Source organism: Anolis carolinensis, chromosome 6 (assembly GCF_035594765.1).
Source record: "Anolis carolinensis isolate JA03-04 chromosome 6, rAnoCar3.1.pri, whole genome shotgun sequence".
Lineage (NCBI taxonomy): Eukaryota > Metazoa > Chordata > Lepidosauria > Squamata > Dactyloidae > Anolis > Anolis carolinensis.
This window is the reverse complement of record NC_085846.1, coordinates 19,846,475-19,866,752: the sequence shown is the minus strand read 5'-3', so window position 1 is coordinate 19,866,752 and position 20,278 is coordinate 19,846,475. Positions and strand designations below refer to the sequence as shown.

The following is a 20,278-nucleotide window of genomic DNA, read 5'->3' as shown; positions in this document are numbered from 1 at the left end:
ATAATTGGCTACTGTGAAAATGTCCCAAGTGGTCTCATTGAGGCTTCTCTGTGGGAAGAGAGTAGGCTGAAATCTTCAGGAGTGCTTAGCGGTAGAGCACCTGTCTTGTAATTCTAAAACCTCATGATGGACGTCCAGAATTAGCCTTTCCCAATCTGTCATTCTCCAGTGGTGTTGGAGTACAGATAAAGAAATGATGGGAATAGAAGTCCAGTACTTCTGGAGGCAACTGGGTTGAGGAAGATAGTTTTAAACAGGAGAGTATTACAGAAAAGCTGTTATCCTGGAACCGTGTTTCTTCCTGTTGTCTGATCGAACTCTGTGTAGATAAACTTCTAATTTCTTCAAATGTTTAGGAACTGAGCACATGGTGGAACGTTCTCCCCATTGCCATTTTGAAACCTTAACCATCCCTTATGTATTTGGGACTAAGAGGAAGAATTCATTAGGCTGGAACAAATTTTAGGTTTAGCACCACCTATTCCAGCAGAGTGATCAAGATGACCCAAGATATCTTGCTGCCTAAAGGAAAGCAAGAAATTTCCACCACTTTTCTGCATGCTACTATTCAAAGCCAGTCAAATTATTTAGTAACTTGAAGTGCTCACCCCATCAGTAATATACAATCATGCATTCAATAATGAACAATTTACTGCCTTCTCGTGACAACTTCAAAGCAGATTCATGGAGCCCTGTTACCCTCTTTGGGAGGGACATCCTCTTCTTTGTGAAATTTCTTTAAACTGTCCTTGACGGTTTGCGTATATAAATTGATGAAGGAAATACAGAAAAAAGAAAAAGAAGCCAGTGAAACAAATATGTCAATTTTAAGGGACTGCAGTCTTTCATGCTCTTGGCTTCTATCCTGCCTCCACAATATAAATATATTTTTGAAAGCTTAACTTGAAAATATAATTCCCCCGCTACCTAAAAAATAAGCACACATATTTCCAGGCTGTAAATCTGTGTAGTTTTCAGGGTGCGCTGCTTACAGTCAAGTTGTAATCTGACTCTGTAGAGTTTGCCGAACGTTCAAAAACAAAGCAAAATGAAATCATTTGCAAAGTCACTTGATCTGGATACTCACGACAAGGCAAGAGAGCAGGGCTCCAAACCCAGGGGCAGCCAAAAACAACATTTCAAAATTGTGTTCCAGAATTTGGTTTGAATTCAATGCAACTGGTAGGCACTTTCCAAAAAGTTCTTATTGCATTTTTTTTTCTTTATTAGGTACGATTGAAAGCTTTAGCACAATGGCTGCTTCTTACTGTTGGCCACCTTCCCTTTGAGTCTCTCTCAGCCCCCCCATTTCCTTTGCTGGGTGGTGCTGCGGAAGGAATGAGCTCACAGCCGCTAATGTATTCCAGATGGAGCCTCGGGCTGCTCCATTCTCAGGCCTTGGCACTCTCCCAAATGCTTTCTTTCTCGCCACCCCCTTGTGCCCCCTGTTCCTTTAACACATTGGCCGATCTGTGCATGCATTGTGCCCTTTCCACAAGCCCCCATCTTGGGGCAACTTCCTCACTGCCCTGTCCCATTTAGCATGCCGTGAGAGGGCAGCCTCTAGGAATGACGCATGATGAACCCATGGCTGCTCTAGGCCAGGGCTTCTTAAACTTAAACTTAAAATTCACAACCCCTTTCTATCCAGGAAATTTTGTGTGACCCCAGGTATATAGATATAAAAATAAAATATTAACGGAAAATAAAACAGCATTTGCGAGGCGTGCTGAAAAGGCGGATTTTCCTTTTATGTGGAGTACAGCTGGAGCATTTTCTGCAGAGTCGAGTGTAAACACAGCATGTTATTACTAGCACATTTGTGTAAATGGGTGGCATCCAGAAATCTTTTACTGTTGCCTAATTTTTTATGACCACAACATTGACCTAAGAGGGTCATTTGGGATCAGGACCTACAGCTTAAGAAGCAGTTCTCTAGGTTGTTTTTTTGGTGTCAGGAGTGACTTGAGAAACTGCAAGTTGCTTCTGGAGTGAGAGAATTGGCCGTCTGCAAGAACATTGCCCAGGGGACGCCCTGATGTTTTGATGTTTTACCATCCTTGTGGGAGGCTTCTCTCATGTCCCTGCATGGAGCTGAAGCTGATAGAGGGAGCTCATCCGCGCTCTCCCCGGGTGGGATTTGAACCTGACAGCTTGCAGATCAGCAGCCCAACCTTCAAGTCACAAGGCTACTCACTACTCCACCGGAGGCTCCAGTGCTCTAGGTAACCAGAATGGCTCAACCTTGTGGAGCGAGGGAAAATGGTCAAGAACAAGAGACCCTGGCACTGGCACAGCATTGCAAGTTTGAAGCATGGGAATAAAACACAAGAAATGATGTTGCACCTGTGTGGGGACAGGTCCATGGGATTACACCAATGCAACTGGGGAACATTAAGAATAATAGTAGTTGTTCTAAAGTACGTAATGTTTCAGGTATTAGTATGAATTATTTTGGGCCAAAATGAGCACTGCAGATTTAGGAAGGGTAAGATTTGCCTGTCAGAGGGATTCTTACATTCCATAGAATCATAGAGTGGGAAGCGATCCCAAGGGTCATCCAGTCTAACCCCCTACTGTGCAAGAAAAGCACAATCAAAGCACCCTCAAGATGACCATCCAGCCTCTCCTTAAAACTCTCTGGACTCCACCACATTCCGAGGCGACGCACTCTACAATCAAACTGCTCTTTTGCAGTTTGTAGCTCTTTTCCTGGTGTCAGGAAATCTTTCCTAATGTTTAGGTAGAATATCTTTTCCTGCTTTCTAAATGCCTTTTCTTTGCTGTGTTTTGCAGGAACCTGAACCAGTGGAGGAATGTGTCCAGAGCACGCTGGCTGCCTTGTACCCCCCCTTCGAAGCCACTGCCCCCACCCTGTTGAGCCAGGTTTTCGAAGTGCTGGAGCGGACGTACCAACACGACGCCCTGCGCTACACCCTTGACTTCCTCGTCCCTGCCAAGCACATCCTGGCTCGCATCCAAAGTGAAGCCTGTGTGAGCTGCTGCCTCGGTTTGCCTCTCTTTTCGTTGGGAGTAGCACTTGAGTGAGAAGTCTAGCTTGCTGTCTCAGGGAGCCATGAAAGCCCTCAATGGGCCTGTTCTTGGAATCTCAAGACAAACTGCTGATGGAGGCTTAAATTGATTTAAAAGAAGGGTGGGCGACATTTATACATCTCCCATATGCCTTGAACTTCAGCTCCCAGTAGCCCCAGCCAGTGGGGATGTGGAAGTTGTAATCCAAAACATCTGGGTTTCTGACTATGATCTAAAGCAGATATGGAGAGCCTGCGGCCTTACAGATTTTGTCGGAAGATGCATGCTACCATAGTCCCTCAGTTTCAGGCACGGTTAATGTGGCTAGGGACAATGGGAGAATGTTATAGTCCATCACCATCTGGAAAGCAGCAGGTTCCCCTCCCTACACTAAAGCAGACTTTTTCTTTAACACGGAAATTCAGTTCTAGAGTGTGGCTGACTCTTAACTTCATCCTGTTTCCCACAAACCTTTCCAAACAATAACTTCAAGGTCCTGGCTGGCAAAAATATGTTGATAGATATATGACATTATTTCCCTCACTCTGTGTTGTTTTTATTGTTTTTAAAGCCCTTTGAAATATTCATCCAAAAACTAGGCTCCCCACACCCCACCCGGCCACTGCCACACATAATTTATATGCATTTCATGACTACCATGAAAAGGCTGAAACTGAGTGCAATAGTTCTCATCCTAAACACCTTGGCCTTTGTGTACAAAGCAAATCATTGTAAGCCTTTAAGGTGGTGAAAAGATGCTTAAAAGTTAAGTGACTGATACAATTCCTGGAGCCAAGAATGGAGAGACAATCAGCATTTCTCTTGGCCAGAGCGTGACTTTTTACTCCTCTACGAGGCTGGCAGAAATGAAACAAATGAGGCAAAATAAACAAATAAACACATGTGCATGTTTTATACAGGTCACTGATTCCTTGCTACAGTTTTCCAGTTCTATGTGTCATTCTGCCTTTCCTCTTTCTGTCTCTGTCTCCCTCCTCTCCAGGCCCAGTACAGTGGCTTTGTGTTTTGCCATGAAGGTTGGCCGCTCTGCCTTCGTGAGAAAATCCTGGTGCAGCTGGGCTCTTTGCCCTGGCAACGCCTTTGCCCTGGAGACTTCTACCTGCAAGTGGTGCCTCACCGGGAGTGTGCCCCACGCTTGGTTCTGAAGTGCCTATCTCCAGAGGGCCACCGTGGGGTTCAGGAGCTGCCGGTGCCCCCTGACTCTTATCCGTTCCTTTTTACCGTCGAGTGGCTCAACGGCATCAACAAGGAACGCCGGGTGGGGCACCTGGAGCGTTGCCTGTTGGCGGCAGGGGAAAAAGTACTGAGCCTCCCCTGGCCAGAATTAGTGTACCCCCAGTTTGTGCACAAAGATGGATTCATCGTGGGCCAGCGTTGCCCTGTAGATTTGTCTCCGGAAGTGTTGGGAGCCCGAAGTCCTGGGGACGGACGCCATTCTGGGGGAGAGAATCGGGAATCTGAGGGAGAATACGTTCACCTCTTAGAAGTCAGTCCTACTTTACACCAGGCACCCCGGATCCCACAGCCTTGTGGTACCCAGATCCAGACCATGCCTGCCCGCAAGGGACACAGCAAGAGCCGGAACCGGCGTCACCGAGCCTGGCTTCACCATAAGTCTGGGTGTGGGGAAAATTTTGCCTTGCGCCAGGCTGCCAAAGCCCAGGAAGCAGAGAAATCTAGCCAAGAAAGCAGCACGTTGGGTGACAGGATTGATCAAATGAGAGGTGGAGGTCTAAGCCTGGCTTTAGGTCAAATGTCAGAAGCATCTAAGACAGCGAGGAGCTTGAGTCCTGGTCAACCAGAGCAAAACAAGGGTCTTCATGCCAATAAGGCACAACCTAACATCTTTGGGAGTGCTACCAATACCGCTGAGCTGGGGAAAGCTGAACTGCCAGGATCTGGCCACCAAAATCCAGTTCGTTCCAGAGAGGAGAGCATTGAGAACCAGTCTCCAGTCATGGCCACACCAAAACGTGCTGCCAAGGGAAACCGCAGGAAAAAAAAGGGAGCTGGGAGAGGAGCTGGTGGTGGCAGAACTAAACAAGGAGTTTCTGTCGATGCAAAAGAAGCTAAGAAAGAAGTAGTCTGCGTTAGTCCAGGAGAACAGGATTCTGGGAAAAGGGAAGATAATGTTAGCACCATAGAACAAGCTGTTAGTAGTGAAGAAGGCTGTGTTGAGGTTGTCAATAGTAATGTTCCCCCGGAGAAAAATGATAATGCAGAAGACAAGAGCTTTGATGTTGGAAAGGAGGGTGCTGGCCCAAGAGAATGTAGTGTTGGCAGCAGAGAACCAGAGAGTGGTATGGAAAAATGTTCTGCTGATATGGGAGATAGTAGTGCCAACACCGAAGACACTGCTGTCATCCAAGAAAGCCAAGGCCTTAGCACTGAAGAGGTGGATATTGCAATTGATCCTGGTCAACCAAGAGTTGGTACAGTGGAGCAAGACCTTGGCACCATCGAACAAGGAGCGGACAATTCTGAAGGACATTGTTTGGTAGAAAAGGACCCTATCGTTGGTACAAATGAATCCAATTTTGCTACTTTACAAAAGGAGAATGAGCCAAGTATTGATGGGAAAGAGGAACCCTTGAGTATAGAAGCTGATCCGAGGCCAGAGAAAACAGAGAATTCCTCTCCGTCTTCCACAGTGCATCTTGGGCAGTCTGTGAACTGGGCACTTCTGGAATCTGGTGTCTTTGCTTTAACAGGTAAGTCAGTATCAGTATGCTTCCAGATGGGAGGAATTTTCTTAGTAGGACTATCAGCTCACTAGTTTTGCTTTGTTTGAAATCCCTGGAAAGAATACAGAGAAAAACAAATTATCTAATGCAGAAGTGGGCAACACATGCATTGCACTTGGCATCCCAAGTGCTTGTCAATATTGTTCCCAATGCTGCCAAATACGAATGATGCAGTAGCAAAAAGCTGGTGTTTTCTTTAAAAATTGTGTGATAGAGGAAGTAAGCAGTTTGTTTTGAAGTAGAATCACACTTGTAAAAGCATTTCAAGGGGGTGATTCTGCTTAAAATAAATTATGATTTCTATTTGCTTATGTAGACATTTTAAATTGATGAATGAAGCCATGCAATGCTGCTATGTATATATTTTTGTCCGTTCATTGTTTTAATCAGATATAAATCTGTTAGGAAGTTAAACTTCATTACACCTATTCAGTGATCACTTTACTACATCACAAGTGGCATGCAACCAATTAACTGAATAGTTAAAATATATTAATTGTATAGCCATGTGTTGTTCAGCTTGCCAACAGCAAATTTGCATCCGGCAGCCTGGCTTTCTGCAAAAGGAAACTCCTTGGGCTGCCTGTCCTTTAACCAACATTTTTGCCATCTTACTAAACATCACGAGGTCTGAGCTAAACAAGCTGCCCCGTTCGCCACAACACAACCGTTTGTAAAAACCGCTCCCTCACCCAAAGCCACAAGACACAACCCGGAATAACACTAGAACCGTGATCATATTACCAAAGGCTTGTGGCTTGCAAAATGGGAGGCCGGCTGTCCTGAGGGGGCATTGACTAAATGGAAATATAAATGAAGGCATTGCTGAAAAGGAACAAACCTTGTCGGGGGAGCAGGGTTGAGAATACAGGAATGGATTGTGGAGAACTTAAAAAGACAGTCCAAGCAACTAGCCAGGACAAAGGGAAGTTCTACTTTCCAAAACAAAATTCTTTAGGATCCCTCTTAGGCAAAACAATTGCCCTAAAATTCAATAACAACAACAACAATAACAATAAAAACAATAATAATACATGTTACTATGGTGTAACAGCACTTCACCCAGACTGGTGCTCTAGGAAAGTTTTGAAATAATGCATAAAAAATTGTTACACGCTGCCAGTTGTACTCAGTCACTGGAGATGTAGTGCTCCTGAACTTAGACTTTTTGTTCAGCCAGCTGGCTAAGGTTCTCAGAGAATTGCGTAGTGTGGAAATAACAGCAATTTTGATGCCACTTCAACTACCATGGCTGTATTCTATGAAATCATGGGGTGGGTTTTGCATTTTTGTTAAAGGTAAAGGTTTCCCCTCACGTTAAGTCCAGTCATGTCTGACTCTGGTGTTTGGTGCTCATCTCCATTTCTAAGCTGAGGAGCCGGCGTTGTCCGTAGACACCTCCAAGATCATGTGGCCGGCATGACTGCATGGAGCGCCATTACCTTCCCGCCGGAGCGGTACCTATTGATCTACTCACATTGGCATGTTTTCAAACTGCTAGGTTGGCAGAAGCTGGAGCTAACAGTGGCCCCTCCCACCGCTCCCGGGGTTTGAAACTGGGATCTTTCGGTCTGCATGTTTAGCAGTTCAGTGCTTTAACACACTTCGCCACTGGGGCATTTTTGTTAGGGGCAATTAAAATTGATCACAGGCATACAATAGAATTGGAAGGACAATAGCTTTATACAAGCTAACAATGATCCCAGGGGGCATAAAACAGCAGTTGGCTGTCATTACCCAAGGTGCTTGGTACCTAACTTATTTTGACATATAAGATAATTGATCTTAGAAGTAGTCTCCCTCAGCTCTGACATTAAAGTACCAATAATAACAAAGGAAATAATTTAACATCCGCTGTCCTTTAATGACATCTTCCGAAAACAGTTGCCCAAGGCAGCCACTTCACATTGCCTAATAGCACATCCAGCCCTTCATTGTCTTTGGTTATAGTGGGGAATGACCACTGTTTGACCTATTTCCCACATGTTCACTCTCCTTTAAGTGGCATCTAGGCTGGAGAACAGGGGCAAGATACTGTTTTCTTTTCAGGTGAGATGCTAGTGACATCTAGAGCTGAATCCAAAATTTTAGGTTCTAGCAGAACTGGTTCTTCTCTAATGTGAGGATTTTTTCCATCAGTAGAAGACTTTATCAGGGAATAGGAATATTTGAATCCTGCCCTAGAAATCCCCACATCAGCCTAATTGTGATATTCCAATTAGATTGGAAAGATCTTTTGGATCAAATTGCACAGTGTACGTACTATCTATATAGAATTGTTGCAGAGCAAAAGATCAGGGGAGAAAAAGGAGTCTCATGATAGTAGTGCTGTGTCACCATGTGGATATGTGTTTATAAATAGAGTGAGGAACATATTTTCTGTCAAGTGCCACATTGCCTTGCATAATCTTTCTTGCATGCCTATGAAGGGTGGGTCTAGAACCAAAAGTAGGTATTCCCTGTTATTCTTTTACTCCCTCCCTTTTCTGCCATCCCCTCTTTTCTCTCTCTCTCACTGTGTTTTGCTCCTCATTGCAAATCTGATGACTCTATAGGATGTGACCATGGCAGTTAAAGAGGATTCATAGCTCTATAATGTGTGTGGTGTAAACATGCCTCAGATTTGTAGTTAATATCCAGCCATCAACCTGCCTGTTCTCCTGTGAACCCAGAGAAGTATTTTGGATTTCCTAGGTAGACCAGAGAAAGGAATGGGAAAATATCATTTTATTAGTACAGAAGCCAAACTTCTATATTGTATGTTTGTGGCTACAGAGTAAATGGTAGGAATTTGTAGGAAATGGAATGTTTAATTTGGAGGGAAACTGCATTTTTTCCCCAACACTGAATGGGAACACAACACTGGGAAGATGGAATACTGACTTTTTAAAATGGAGAATGAGCTCAGGACTTTTTCCTTTAATAATATTTTTTCCAAACGTCTGTTTTGCATTAATAGATGGAAATGACTTTCAGACATTGGTGGCTTGTGGTTGCTTCATTCTTATACTACATATTTTAGATGGTATACACACAAAACCTAGATGGACAAATAACAATTGTAGCGTGTGAGCAGCAGACCCTCTGAGTTTACTTGATTGGTTTCAGTCCAGTTTTGTCCTTTGGACCATCTCCTAGGAGGTCTCCATCATCTGGCTGATGTTATTCTTGTAGAATCTATTTTTATTCTGTTCCATCTATACTTAATAACAGATTAAACTCCAGAAACTACGCCTCTCATCCTCTGACTATTTCAGTGCTTCCTGCATGACATGCTAAGAATAACCCTTTGATACTCCAGAAGGTGTAGAACAGGGGTCCCCAAACTAAGGCCCGGGGGCCGAATGCGGCCCATCAAAGCCATTTATCCGGCCCCCATGGCACAAGGGCAAAAGGGGGTTGGGCTAAATGATCTAAGGGGTCTCTTCTTCTCTTACAACCCTTTATTATTATTATTATTATTATTATTATTATTATTATTATTATTATTATTAAACATTGAGGCTGGGTGGCCATCTGTCAGGGATGCTTTGCTTGTGCAGGCAGAAGGGGGTTGGACTAAATGGCCCAAGGGGTCTCTTCCAACCCTCTTTTTATTATTATTATTATTATTATTATTATTATTATTATTATTATTGTTGTTGTTGTTGTTGTTGTTACTATTATTATTGTTATTATTATTATTAAATATTATTATTGCTCAGTGGCCAACTATAGTCCGGCCCTCCAACAGTCCGAAGGATCGTGAACTGGCCCCCTGTTTTAAAAGTTTGGGGACCCCTGGTGTAGAATATGTGGTCCTCTTCATATGTTGTTGGACTCCAGCTCTCATCAATCCAGGTCATAGGACCATTGGTCAGGGATGATGGGTGACATCAGTTGTGCCAAAGTTTGCACTATCACGTCATATTCCTTTCTCACAGAATGCAGGACTATGGGAGTTACAATATTTGTACTTTCTAAACTGGGTAGAAGGTCATAAGCAGATACATTTCTACATACACAAATTTCACTTTTGGACTTGGTTTCCATATTTTGTGTTAGAAAGTACCATTAATAGAGGTTGGAAGTCAGACAGCAAATTTTTATAGTTTGATGGCCTATCTAAAAAACAAACAAACAAGGAATTATGTACCGCTATTTTGTGTGCCAAATGTCATCATGCAGTTTCCTTCAGTAATTTGCAATGACTTGGTGCATTACAGGGCAAACAACTACAGTCAATCTAAAAAAAAATGTATATTGTAGACTCACAGCGGTGTGAGAGACCACAAGAGCCGTTCAGTCCAACCTTCTGCAATACAGGAATACACAATCTGTCTGTAGTCAGAACTTCTCTTTTTGTTGTGTGCCTTCAGGCCATTTCTGACTTATGGCAACTCTAAGGCATATATATCATGGAGATTTTTTGGCAGGATTTGTTCAAAGAGAGTTTGCTATTGCTTTCCTCAGAGGCTAAGAAAGACAGTATGGCTTGCCCAAGGTTAGCCCATGTGTTTCCATGACTGAGTGGGGATTTGAATCCAAGTCTCCCAGTCTATACTCAAGCCAGTATCATACTGGTGCTCTAATTTATGGTACTAGGTTAAAAACATCATAGGAATTGATTGATTGGGCTTGTATATACCTCTCAACCCACAAGAGCTGCTGCAGCCAAGTGCAGAGAAGAAGACCATTTGAGACATCATGAACCATTTGAATATGGTTCTGTTATCACATCCCTTTGGTGGAAGCACAATATGTTTAGCATGTGCAACTTTAGTGGCAGGTGAGCTCTGTGACTCTGGAAGTTTCATTTAGGCCAATATGGGATAGGATCAAGTCTGTGATGTGCAAGTGAGCTTTGGGTTTTGAGTGGCACCTGCTATGAATGGTCACGAAGAGCGCTTTTAGGTAGAAAGCTGTAGAGGTATAACTCATATTTTCCTTGTTTTTCACCCATACAGGAGGAATGGACAAGGCAGGACACTCCTTGTTGATGATAGTGCCACAGCCTCTTCAAGATGAGCTGCCTCCAGGACAAGAGGATCTCGTCAATACCTTGAGATACATGCACTCACTTCTCAGGTATGCTATTATGAGATGGATTTATTTCAGAGAGCAGCATAGACTGAATGTGTCCATGTGAATCTTATCCCCACAGAAAGGATGGACAGCTGCAGAAGAGGCAAGAGAGCATTCCTCCTTGTATCCCCCACTAGCAGGCTGTACCATTACATTTTGTGAAGAGCTTGGGAGTCTTCTGAAGCCACTCTTTGGGTTCGAAAAGACTATGCAGTACATAGGTTGCACTTTGCCCATCCTGTTCTACAATGTTTCCCCTGAGCCAAGTAGAACTACTCCCACGATGTGATGTAGTGTGAATCAAAGGACAAGATGACACTACTTCCTTCCCACGTTTATATACACAAGTTGTTTGGAGTGACAGTTGAATCTTGTTTTTGATATTGATAACAAAGGGGTCACAGGACAGGTTGAATGGTCCATACAGTTCTGTCCTCTACCACTTCACTGCTACTCCCCGCTTCATAGCTCTACCTTCTTGTGCAGTTGCCTCACTTTGCTTTATGGTAGACCTGACCCTGATAGCTTCATGCCACTAGTTTGGGTTGGTTGCTAATCCCATGTTACACACAGTTGACTGGAGGAGTTAATCTCAAATGTGTCCTGTTGGTAAGTGAAATTTCAGTATTACTTTAAATAATAGCACTCTCAGGCCTCGTTTACACTGTCCTGTATCCCAGGATCTGATCCCAGATTATCTGCTTTTCCCAGGTTATGTGGCACTGGAGACTCATATAATCCAGTTCAAAGCAGATTATCTGGGATCAGATCCTGGGATATAGGGCAGTATAGATCTAGTCTTATTCCACTTTAATTGCCCATGTTCAGTAGTTTGTTGAGGCCGTAATGGCTGAAAAATCTAAATAGTCTCTCTAAACTGCAACTTCTAGGATTCCATAGGATGGATCCATGGCAGTTAAAGTGGAATGATAGTTCTATAATTGTGTGGTGTGCCCCCCCCCCATTGACTTGCATGTGGAATGGAAGCCAGTGGTGGTTGTCAACTTGTTCTTCACCTGAGGTAGGCACAGGTTCATCTCAGGTAGCACAAACTTACAGGGTTGAATCTGTTCTGTAAACATCTGCCCCAAGAGCTTCCCAGGATGATCCTGCAGGAAATTTGTTATATCAGCCTTTTGGCAACAACAGCTGTGCTAAATGCAAAAGCCAGCTTCAGGATTTCCTTCCAAAGAATCCTGAAATAATTTACTGAGGCAGGTGGAAAATTCAGGAAATTCTCCCCATAAAACCATAGCTCTTAAGGACACTGCTCTGGGAAACCATTAACAAATTGGCTTGAAATCAGATTTTTTTAAAAAAATGAATGGCTACTTTGAGTCAGGAGATTAAATGTGTGTTTGAGCCACTATAGAAATAACAGTTAACAGAATGACTCATGACCTGAAAAGCTGTGAATTCATTTGGTGATTTTAAGCAAGCAACTGTTAACTCCCAAATCTATAATATAGAAATAATACCAACCTGTAGATTTATTGTAAGTTTGCTGAAATGTCATGTGTAAACTCATTGGAGACTTGGGGACCTAATCCTACATTTATAGTTCAGTTATTAGTCACTTTCATTACATTTATATGTCCAGTTATACTGGCTTCCCAATTAAGCAATGACTTAATTTTGCTAATAACAAATTCTTTTTTCTGTATTCTGTGTGTTTCCAAATTTGTACCCCAGAAAGGGAGAGAGAGAAAGCACACATACATGCTGACATCAGCTCAGTTTCTCCATTTATAGAATGAGTACAGGTGTGACATAACACTATATGTACTTTTGTATAAATCAAGCTCATGTATTAATTGACAGCAGGTTTGGTGGTCAAAATTAGCAATTTTGATTTGACCCATGGATAAGCCGAGCCAGATTTTTGGGGTTAGTTTTTTTACTAAAATTTTTAGACTTATACATGAGTATATACAGTAATCTGCAGCTCTTACGAAAAATACCATAGTCTTCTTAGCCGGTCTTATCTCTGGAATATGGTTTTCAGTTTCCATATGTTGGCCCAGTTGTCAAGACAAGTTTTCCTAGTGGTAAGAACATAATCCTCATTCCACCCTTCTTTCTTTTCACATCTTCTAGGCAAGAGCTGAAGGCTCTGGGGCTGACGGTGCTGTTAGACCTGAGCCAGGTGGACGACTGGGCTTTCCAAGCCCCTGTGCTACTGCCAGCCTTACACACATTCCAGGTATCATCTTGACTTAACTTCAGGTGCTAGCTTTCCATGTCTTAAAACGTCCTCAATTTTTAAATGTTGTTTCCAGAGATGGGTAGTTTCAGCCCTACAGTGAGGAACACCTCTCCATGATCTCTTGTTGCATCTTGTTCCCACTGGTATCCTATAGCTGTTTTCTATGTACCCTTAAACTATTTGCTCTTTTTGGTTTCCTAAGTTTGGGCCCCTTTTCTTGGGTCCCCTTTTCCTTTCCCCTTCTGTTCTTGTTCTTCCTGCATATACCTTGGAAATGAAGTGTCCTGAAATGAGAACTTTTTTCCTTTAGGAGAGTTCCCCACCTCCTATCAGTCAGCTGCTGGTGGTTTTGCCACCTGATGACCGTTTTGTACCCCACGAAGAGGAGCTGGCCTTGGAGCCTGCAGTGGTAAGTCCTCCTCTTTGACGCGGCATTGGAGGCCATTTGTAAGAAGAGCTGAATGTGGAGGAAGGAAACTATGGGAGCCAGATATGAATATGTCCTGGGTGTAAATAAAGCAAACATTGCAATTTACTTTTTAAAGAAAAATTTTGTATCAGGATTCTGGAATAATTCTCAGTCCAAGGCGACAATATCTTTACTGGATATGCTGCTTAGGATAAATAAATTGCAAATATTTGGAGAGAAGCTTGTTAAAGAAGGGTTTTAAAATAAAAACTTATCCTAAGCAGTACATGTAATATAATGGATAATGAAGAAACAACCACTTTCAGATAATTGAGTGTTGCGTAGACCTAAATACCCCAAAGACAGCAGATCCTATCAGATACTGGAAATGAAGAGGGGTCAGTACTTGGATGGCAGACCACCACTGAATACCAGGCCCTGTAGGCTACACAGGCAAAACTACCTCTGAGTATTCCTTGCCTAAGAAATCCCTATGAAATTCATGGAGAGCACCATAAGACCACAGGCGACGTGAAGGCACCTATACACAATTCAGTCTAGTGCAGTGGTTATCTACCTGTGGGTCCCCAGATGTTTTGGCCTTCAACTTCCAGAAATCCTAAGCGCTGGTGGCTGGGAGTTGTAGGCCCAAACAACGGGGGACTCACAGGTTGAGAACCACTGCTCTAGTGTGATATCAGCTGGAACCACAATCATATTCAATAAATGAGACAATTACTAAATGAACATTAGTATGAATTAGGACTGGGTAAATCAAAACTTGAACATTAGTATGAATTCGGATTGGGTAAATCAAATTGCAAGGATCATGGGCAAGTCATTCTAACTCATTTTACAGAATTAGGGTAAAATGAAAGTAAGAAGTAGCTATGAGGTAATTGAAGAAAAATAGCATATAAATAATAATAATAAATAATAATAAAACTTTATTTATACCCCGCCACCATCTCCCCAATGGGGACTCGGGGCGGCTAACATGGGGCCATGCCCAGAGCAATACAACATAATAAAATATAGAAATAACATATCATAACACCATTTAAAATACAATAAATAATAATAAACAGAACATCAAGAAATCAAAAAAACAATAAAGCAAGGGCAGGCCGCGTGAACACAGAGATAAAACCCGGAGTGAGAGGGACAGAGGAGTACTCCACTATGGGCAGGGACATTTGGAAGGGGTAATCTAGAGGATAGATGTTCGGAGGGGAGTAATACGGAGATATATGACAGAAATTACTCACCGAAAGCACAGCGGAAGAGCCATGTTTTCAATTCTTTCCTAAAAGCTAACAGAGTGGGAGCTTGCCTTATTTCAGTAGGTAGTGAGTTCCACAGTCGGGGGGCCACAGCAGAGAAGGCCCTCTCCCTTGTACTTACAAGGCGAGCCTGGGATATAGGCAATGGTGATAACAGGGCCTCCCCGGATGATCGCAAAGAACGGGCAGGTTTATGGAAGGAGATACGGTCACGGAGGTAGGTGGGTCCCAAACCGTTCAGGGCTTTATAGATGATGGTCTGCACCTTGAATTGGGACCGGAAGATGAACGGCAGCCAGTGGAGCTCCTTAAACAAGGGAGTGGATCTCTCCCTGTAATTTGCCCCTGTTATTAATCTGGCAGCCGAGGGTTGGACCAATTGTAATTTCCGGGCCGTCTTCAAGGGAAGCCCCACGTAGAGTGCATTACAGTAGTCCAGTCTAGAGGTAACTAAGGCATGGACCACCGTGGTCAAGTCAGACTTCACGAGGTATGGTCGCAGTTGGCGCACAAGTTTGAGTTGTGCAAAGGCCCTCCCGGCCACCGCCGACACCTGTGCTTCAAGCGTCAGCGCTGAATCCAGGAGGACCCCCAAACTGCGGACCTGTGGTTTCAGGGGGAGTGCAACCCCATCCAGCACAGGTTGCCACCCAATACCCCGATCTGCCGCACGACTGACCAGGAGGGATTCTGTCTTGTCGGGATTGATTCTCAGCTTGTTCCTCCTCATCCAGTCCGCCACAGCGGCCAGGCACTGGTTCAGAATCCGAGGGGCTTCCTTGGAATCAGATGAAAACGAGTAGTGGATTTGCGTGTCATCTGTGTAGAGATGGCAACGCCCTCCAAAACTCCGGATGACCTCTCCCAGCGGTTTCATGTAGATGTTAAATAGCATGGGGGATAAGATAGACCCCTGCGGAACCCCACAGGTCAATGGCCAGGGGTCCGAGCAGGTGTCCCCCAGCTTCACCATCTGGGAACGGCCCTCCAGGAAGGACTGGAGCCACTGCAAAACTGTGCCACCGAGCCCCATCCCAGAGAGCCTCCCCAGAAGGATACCATGGTCGATGGTATCGAAAGCCGCTGAGATATCCAGGAGAACCAGCAGGGTCACACTCCCCCTGTCCAGCTCCCTGCGGAGGTCATCCACCAAGGCGACCAAAGCTGTCTCGGTACTGTGCCCAGGCCTGAAGCCAGACTGCGAGCAGTCCAGAAAATCGGTGTCATCGAGAAACCCCTGGAGCTGCGTGGCAACCACCCGCTCCAGCACCTTGCCCAAGAATGGGAGGTTGGAGATTGGTCTGTAGGTAATAAAATAAATGTAGGTAATAAATGTAGGTAATAAAATAAATCTGGATGACATAGTCATGGCTAACACTGAATACTGCAGTATTGTTCAAGGAGAAACTCTATGGATAAAGTGAGCATTCTGTTGTGTATGTATACTTTGTTAAATATATGAATATCTGAAAGAATTATGAATACCTAGAAAACTCCTGGAATTTGTGCCTAATTTTGACCTGAGCCTGGTTCATGGTTGAGGTAGGTTCAAGGAATAAATGATGAAAAAGTTGGGGGTGAGTATTGTGCTTAGAGATCAGATATGAGAACATTAAGTACCCAGTATCGTCTTATTGTACAGGCAGTGCGGCTTCTTCCTCTTTCTGAACTGTCTCATCATGTGGCCCTGGACCAGCTGACTCCAGCGTTAGGTGGGACCATGCACTACTCACCACTAAAATGGGTTGCAGAGCACCAGGTAAGGGAGACAATCAATTAAATGAGCTCCACAGGATTCACCCCAGGAACCAATCCAATTTGTCTCCAGTGTTTTGCATGATCCTACGCCTTGGCATTTCCTTTTGCTCTTTATATTTTGAATGTTTTTCCCCCACGATGCCCAGATAAACTTTTCTTTTCAGGCTTCAGCATACCTTTGATATTTATAAGAACTCCACACTCCTGTCCTATTGCATTTGGATTCTGCATTAAATTGAAGCTTGGAAAGGCCCACAAGCCGCTGTAGACACAGAACCTCTGTTAACAGATTGGTGTTGATCCTGCTAGTACAATATGTTTATCTAAGTAGATTCTTTCATGTACATTTTCACTCTGTACATCTCTCTGAGCTGGCCCTATCATTAGGCAGATGGAGGTAAAAAAAACTTCAGATAATGGTGTGCAGTGTGGCATATTCTCATGAACTCTGTTCCCTTCTGCTCAAGGAAAGAGTGCTGTATGCCTTGCAACATGGCCTGGCGCTAGTCCACAAGCCATGGACTGCCAGCCCAAAGCTAGATAGAATCAAGTTGCAACTAATTGAAAAAGGTATTTTACTGTTCCCTGGACCATTAGGAAAAATACCTGTATGGCAATCTTTCACATCAGAAGACCCGAGAAGCACTGCCCTAAATAACTCGCTTAACTCATGGGGTAGGGTCATGGAGGAACCTATCTCATCAGTAGTGTTCAAAAATAAAATGTAACCTCCTGGTTCAATAGCTTCTGAAAGTGGACTGTGGAAGAAGTCTTGTCTTGTTCCAGAGAGAGCAAAATGACTTGAGCCAGCTCAGTCTTCTCTGATGCTCACCTCCCTGCCTCTTTCTCTGTTTTCCTGTACAGGCTCTTGAGCAGCTCCAGGAACTCTGCCGTAGTGTCCTGCAGGCTGTGTGTGAGGCCAGTGCCCACCTCAAGGCAGTCGGAACAGCATCAAGTCAGGAGGTAAAATTATGTGAAACCTTTTCAGAGGTTATGAAGGCATGATGTTCAGGTCTGCCACTGGAGTCCACAGCCTGCCCCCGCTGATACCTGCTGTAATTCTCCATCTTGAGAAACCACCTTCAGCTCAATTGCTGAAGAGATCAGTGGTGGGATTCACACAGCCCTCCAGATGTTGTTGGACTGTAATCCCGGCAGCCATAGCCAGTGGAGAGGGGTGCTGGGAGTTGCAGTTCAATATCTTGAAGGTCACATGATTTGCTACACTGGTTCAGTCTTAAGCATAGCCAATTGAAAAAATATGGAATAGAGCGGCTTTCAACTCTTTTCTTTTTGTGATAGTTGTATAACAAAGGCAGCAAGAACATGTTGTCCTGTTCTATTTGCAATAAAAGAAATGTATCTGGGTTGTTGCATTATCCAGAAAGGGTTGTAAGTTGTTCACCAAAAATGAACTGTTAGTCACTAATGGAAATTTGGATGTTGTATGTAAAGCATGGAGCCCCTGGTGACGCAGCAGGTTCAACTGCTGAACTGCTGACATTTCTGACCGAAAGGTCAGTGGTTCGAATCCAGGGATTGGGGTGAGTTCCCACTATTAGCCCTAGCTTCTGCCAAACTAGCAGTTCAAAAACATGCAAATGTGAGTAGATCAAAAGGTACCGCTCTGGCGGGAAGGTAACGGCGCTCCATGCAATCATTCCGGTCATATCACCTTGTCTACAGACCATGCCGATTCTTTGGCTTACAAATGGAGATGAGCACCAACTTCCAGAGTCAGACATGACTAGACTTAATGTCAGGCAAAAACCTTTACCTTTTATGTAACACATACCCCATAAAAACTTACTTTCCCAGAATCCCCTAACCAGAATGACCACTGCAGGGATTGTTTTCCAAAAAGATAACTTTTCCAAGCTCTAATGGAAAGTTGCTTCACTTGTGTATGATTTAGCTATACCACACCACACTTGAAACTAAAAGCAGGGCAAGTAATTGATCCTTATGACATATGAACCTAGTATTTACGGACTTTGGCATTAATCTGATTCTTTTATGCCTTTACAATTCTCAAGACCTATAGCTTTGGTCACAATCTACTCTGGCTGCAATGTACAGGTTTTGAAACCTCGTAGCCACCATGGTTGGCAAAAAACCTGCCTGGAGGGAATTCTGGGAGTTGTAGTCTGAACAGTAACTTTTACCAGCTCGGCGCTAATCCCTGATGTCTCATCACCACAGGAAGTGTCAGCACAGATCACGTTGCACCAAGAGACGATGCGGAAACTGCTTTCTGAGCCGCGTCTTCTGGAGCTTCAACGCTGTGGGGGGTCCTTGTTGGCCCGGCTGCCCCCGCTGGGTCCCTGCAGGTGAGAGCTGGGGCTGGGGCCTAGCAATAATTTCAAGTTCTCTTCAAGTTCTTGAAAATGTTTAGCATTTTAGAAACACATCATCTTCCAAAGCTGCTGATTCTTAGCAAAATTATGTAAGTTAAGGCAATCACCCCTCAAATTATTTCTAAATCCCACTGTACATTTGAATTCTGCTCATTTAAGTTTCCTACACATTGTTACAAGGGCAAGGTGGGATCTGGAAACATGGTGGTCTTACCTCTCTGAATATTTAATTAATGACTTTATCAATCAAATGAAAAATAAATATTTGAATATCTACTCAAAACAGGACTCTAGAATAGGAAATTGTATTATTTAATTGACAAAACAGAAGGAAATGATAGGTAGAGAATTTTGAACCAGGCCATCCAGACAATTAAATCAATGTGTGGATATATGCTGACCCAGTTTGTAGGTGGGAAGAGGGGGATTCAAGGGGAAACTAATGTTCTATATTGAAAAGGGAAGTACAAACTAAACCTGGGAATAGTCACCTACATTGATTCATAGAATGTCAAGGTTTTTACCATAACGCATTGTTAACTGTATGATTTTCAAAAAGTAAATAAAAAAGAAAAAACCTACTTTCAAAGTAAATACAGCAGAATTAAAAAAGAATAACACTTTCAAACCAGGAACATTTTTTTCAAATGCTGTCACATAGTGTAATCAGTAGTACCACTTAAGCATTTATTGCTCTTTTTTATCGCCAAAATGTGCTGCCTAGGGTAAGTGCTTGGAATGTTATTTTTGAAAAATAGAAAAATTAGTGTCCACTCGATTTTGCTTCCAGGACACATACACACACACCATGGCTACCAGAATCTGTGGATACTCAAGTCCCATTTTATAAAGCAGCATAGTAAAATTGTATCCCCTATGTAAAATAGCAAAATAAAACCTTGCTTTTTGGAATTTTTCTTTTGGGATATTTTCAAGCCTTAGAGGGTTGAATCCATTGATATAGAAGTTGTAGATATGGAGAATGGATCAAATTGTTTTAAAATTTTACACACACACACACACACATATATACAGTAGAGTATCACTTATCCAAGCTAAACGGGCCAGCAGAACCTTGGATAAGCGAATATCTTGGATAATAAGGAGGGATTAAGGAAAAGCCTATTAAACATCAAATTAGGTTATGATTTTACAAATTAAGTACCAAAACATCATGTTATACAACAAATTTGACCTGAAAAAGTAGTTCAATGCGCAGTAATGTGATGTTGTAATTACTGTATTTATGAATTTAGCACCAAAATATCATGATATATTGAAAACATTGATTACAAAAATGCCTTGGATAATCCAGCACCTTGGATAAGCGAGTCTTAGATAAGTGAGACTCTACTGTATGTATATATATATATATATATGTATGGGTTATCCAGAAAGTAGAT

General features: G+C 43.1%; 1 protein-coding gene across 3 annotated transcripts in view; it reads left to right on the top strand.

Annotated features, from left to right (window-relative positions):
• arhgef40 (Rho guanine nucleotide exchange factor 40) overlaps positions 1-20,278 on the top strand; it is a 47,176-nt gene that overhangs the window by 13,427 nt on the left and 13,471 nt on the right. For all 3 annotated transcript variants that reach the window (XR_010007123.1, XM_062983867.1, XM_062983868.1), the window contains exons 2-9: positions 2,797-2,994; positions 4,037-5,765; positions 10,745-10,865; positions 12,960-13,065; positions 13,379-13,477; positions 16,403-16,519; positions 17,383-17,481; positions 18,721-18,848. Coding sequence is in view for 2 of the 3 variants with exons in the window: in XM_062983867.1 (XP_062839937.1) it covers positions 2,797-2,994; positions 4,037-5,765; positions 10,745-10,865; positions 12,960-13,065; positions 13,379-13,477; positions 16,403-16,519; positions 17,383-17,481; positions 18,721-18,848 (2,597 nt within the window). In the remaining variant the exon portion in view is untranslated. The remainder of the gene's footprint in view (positions 1-2,796; positions 2,995-4,036; positions 5,766-10,744; positions 10,866-12,959; positions 13,066-13,378; positions 13,478-16,402; positions 16,520-17,382; positions 17,482-18,720; positions 18,849-20,278) is intronic.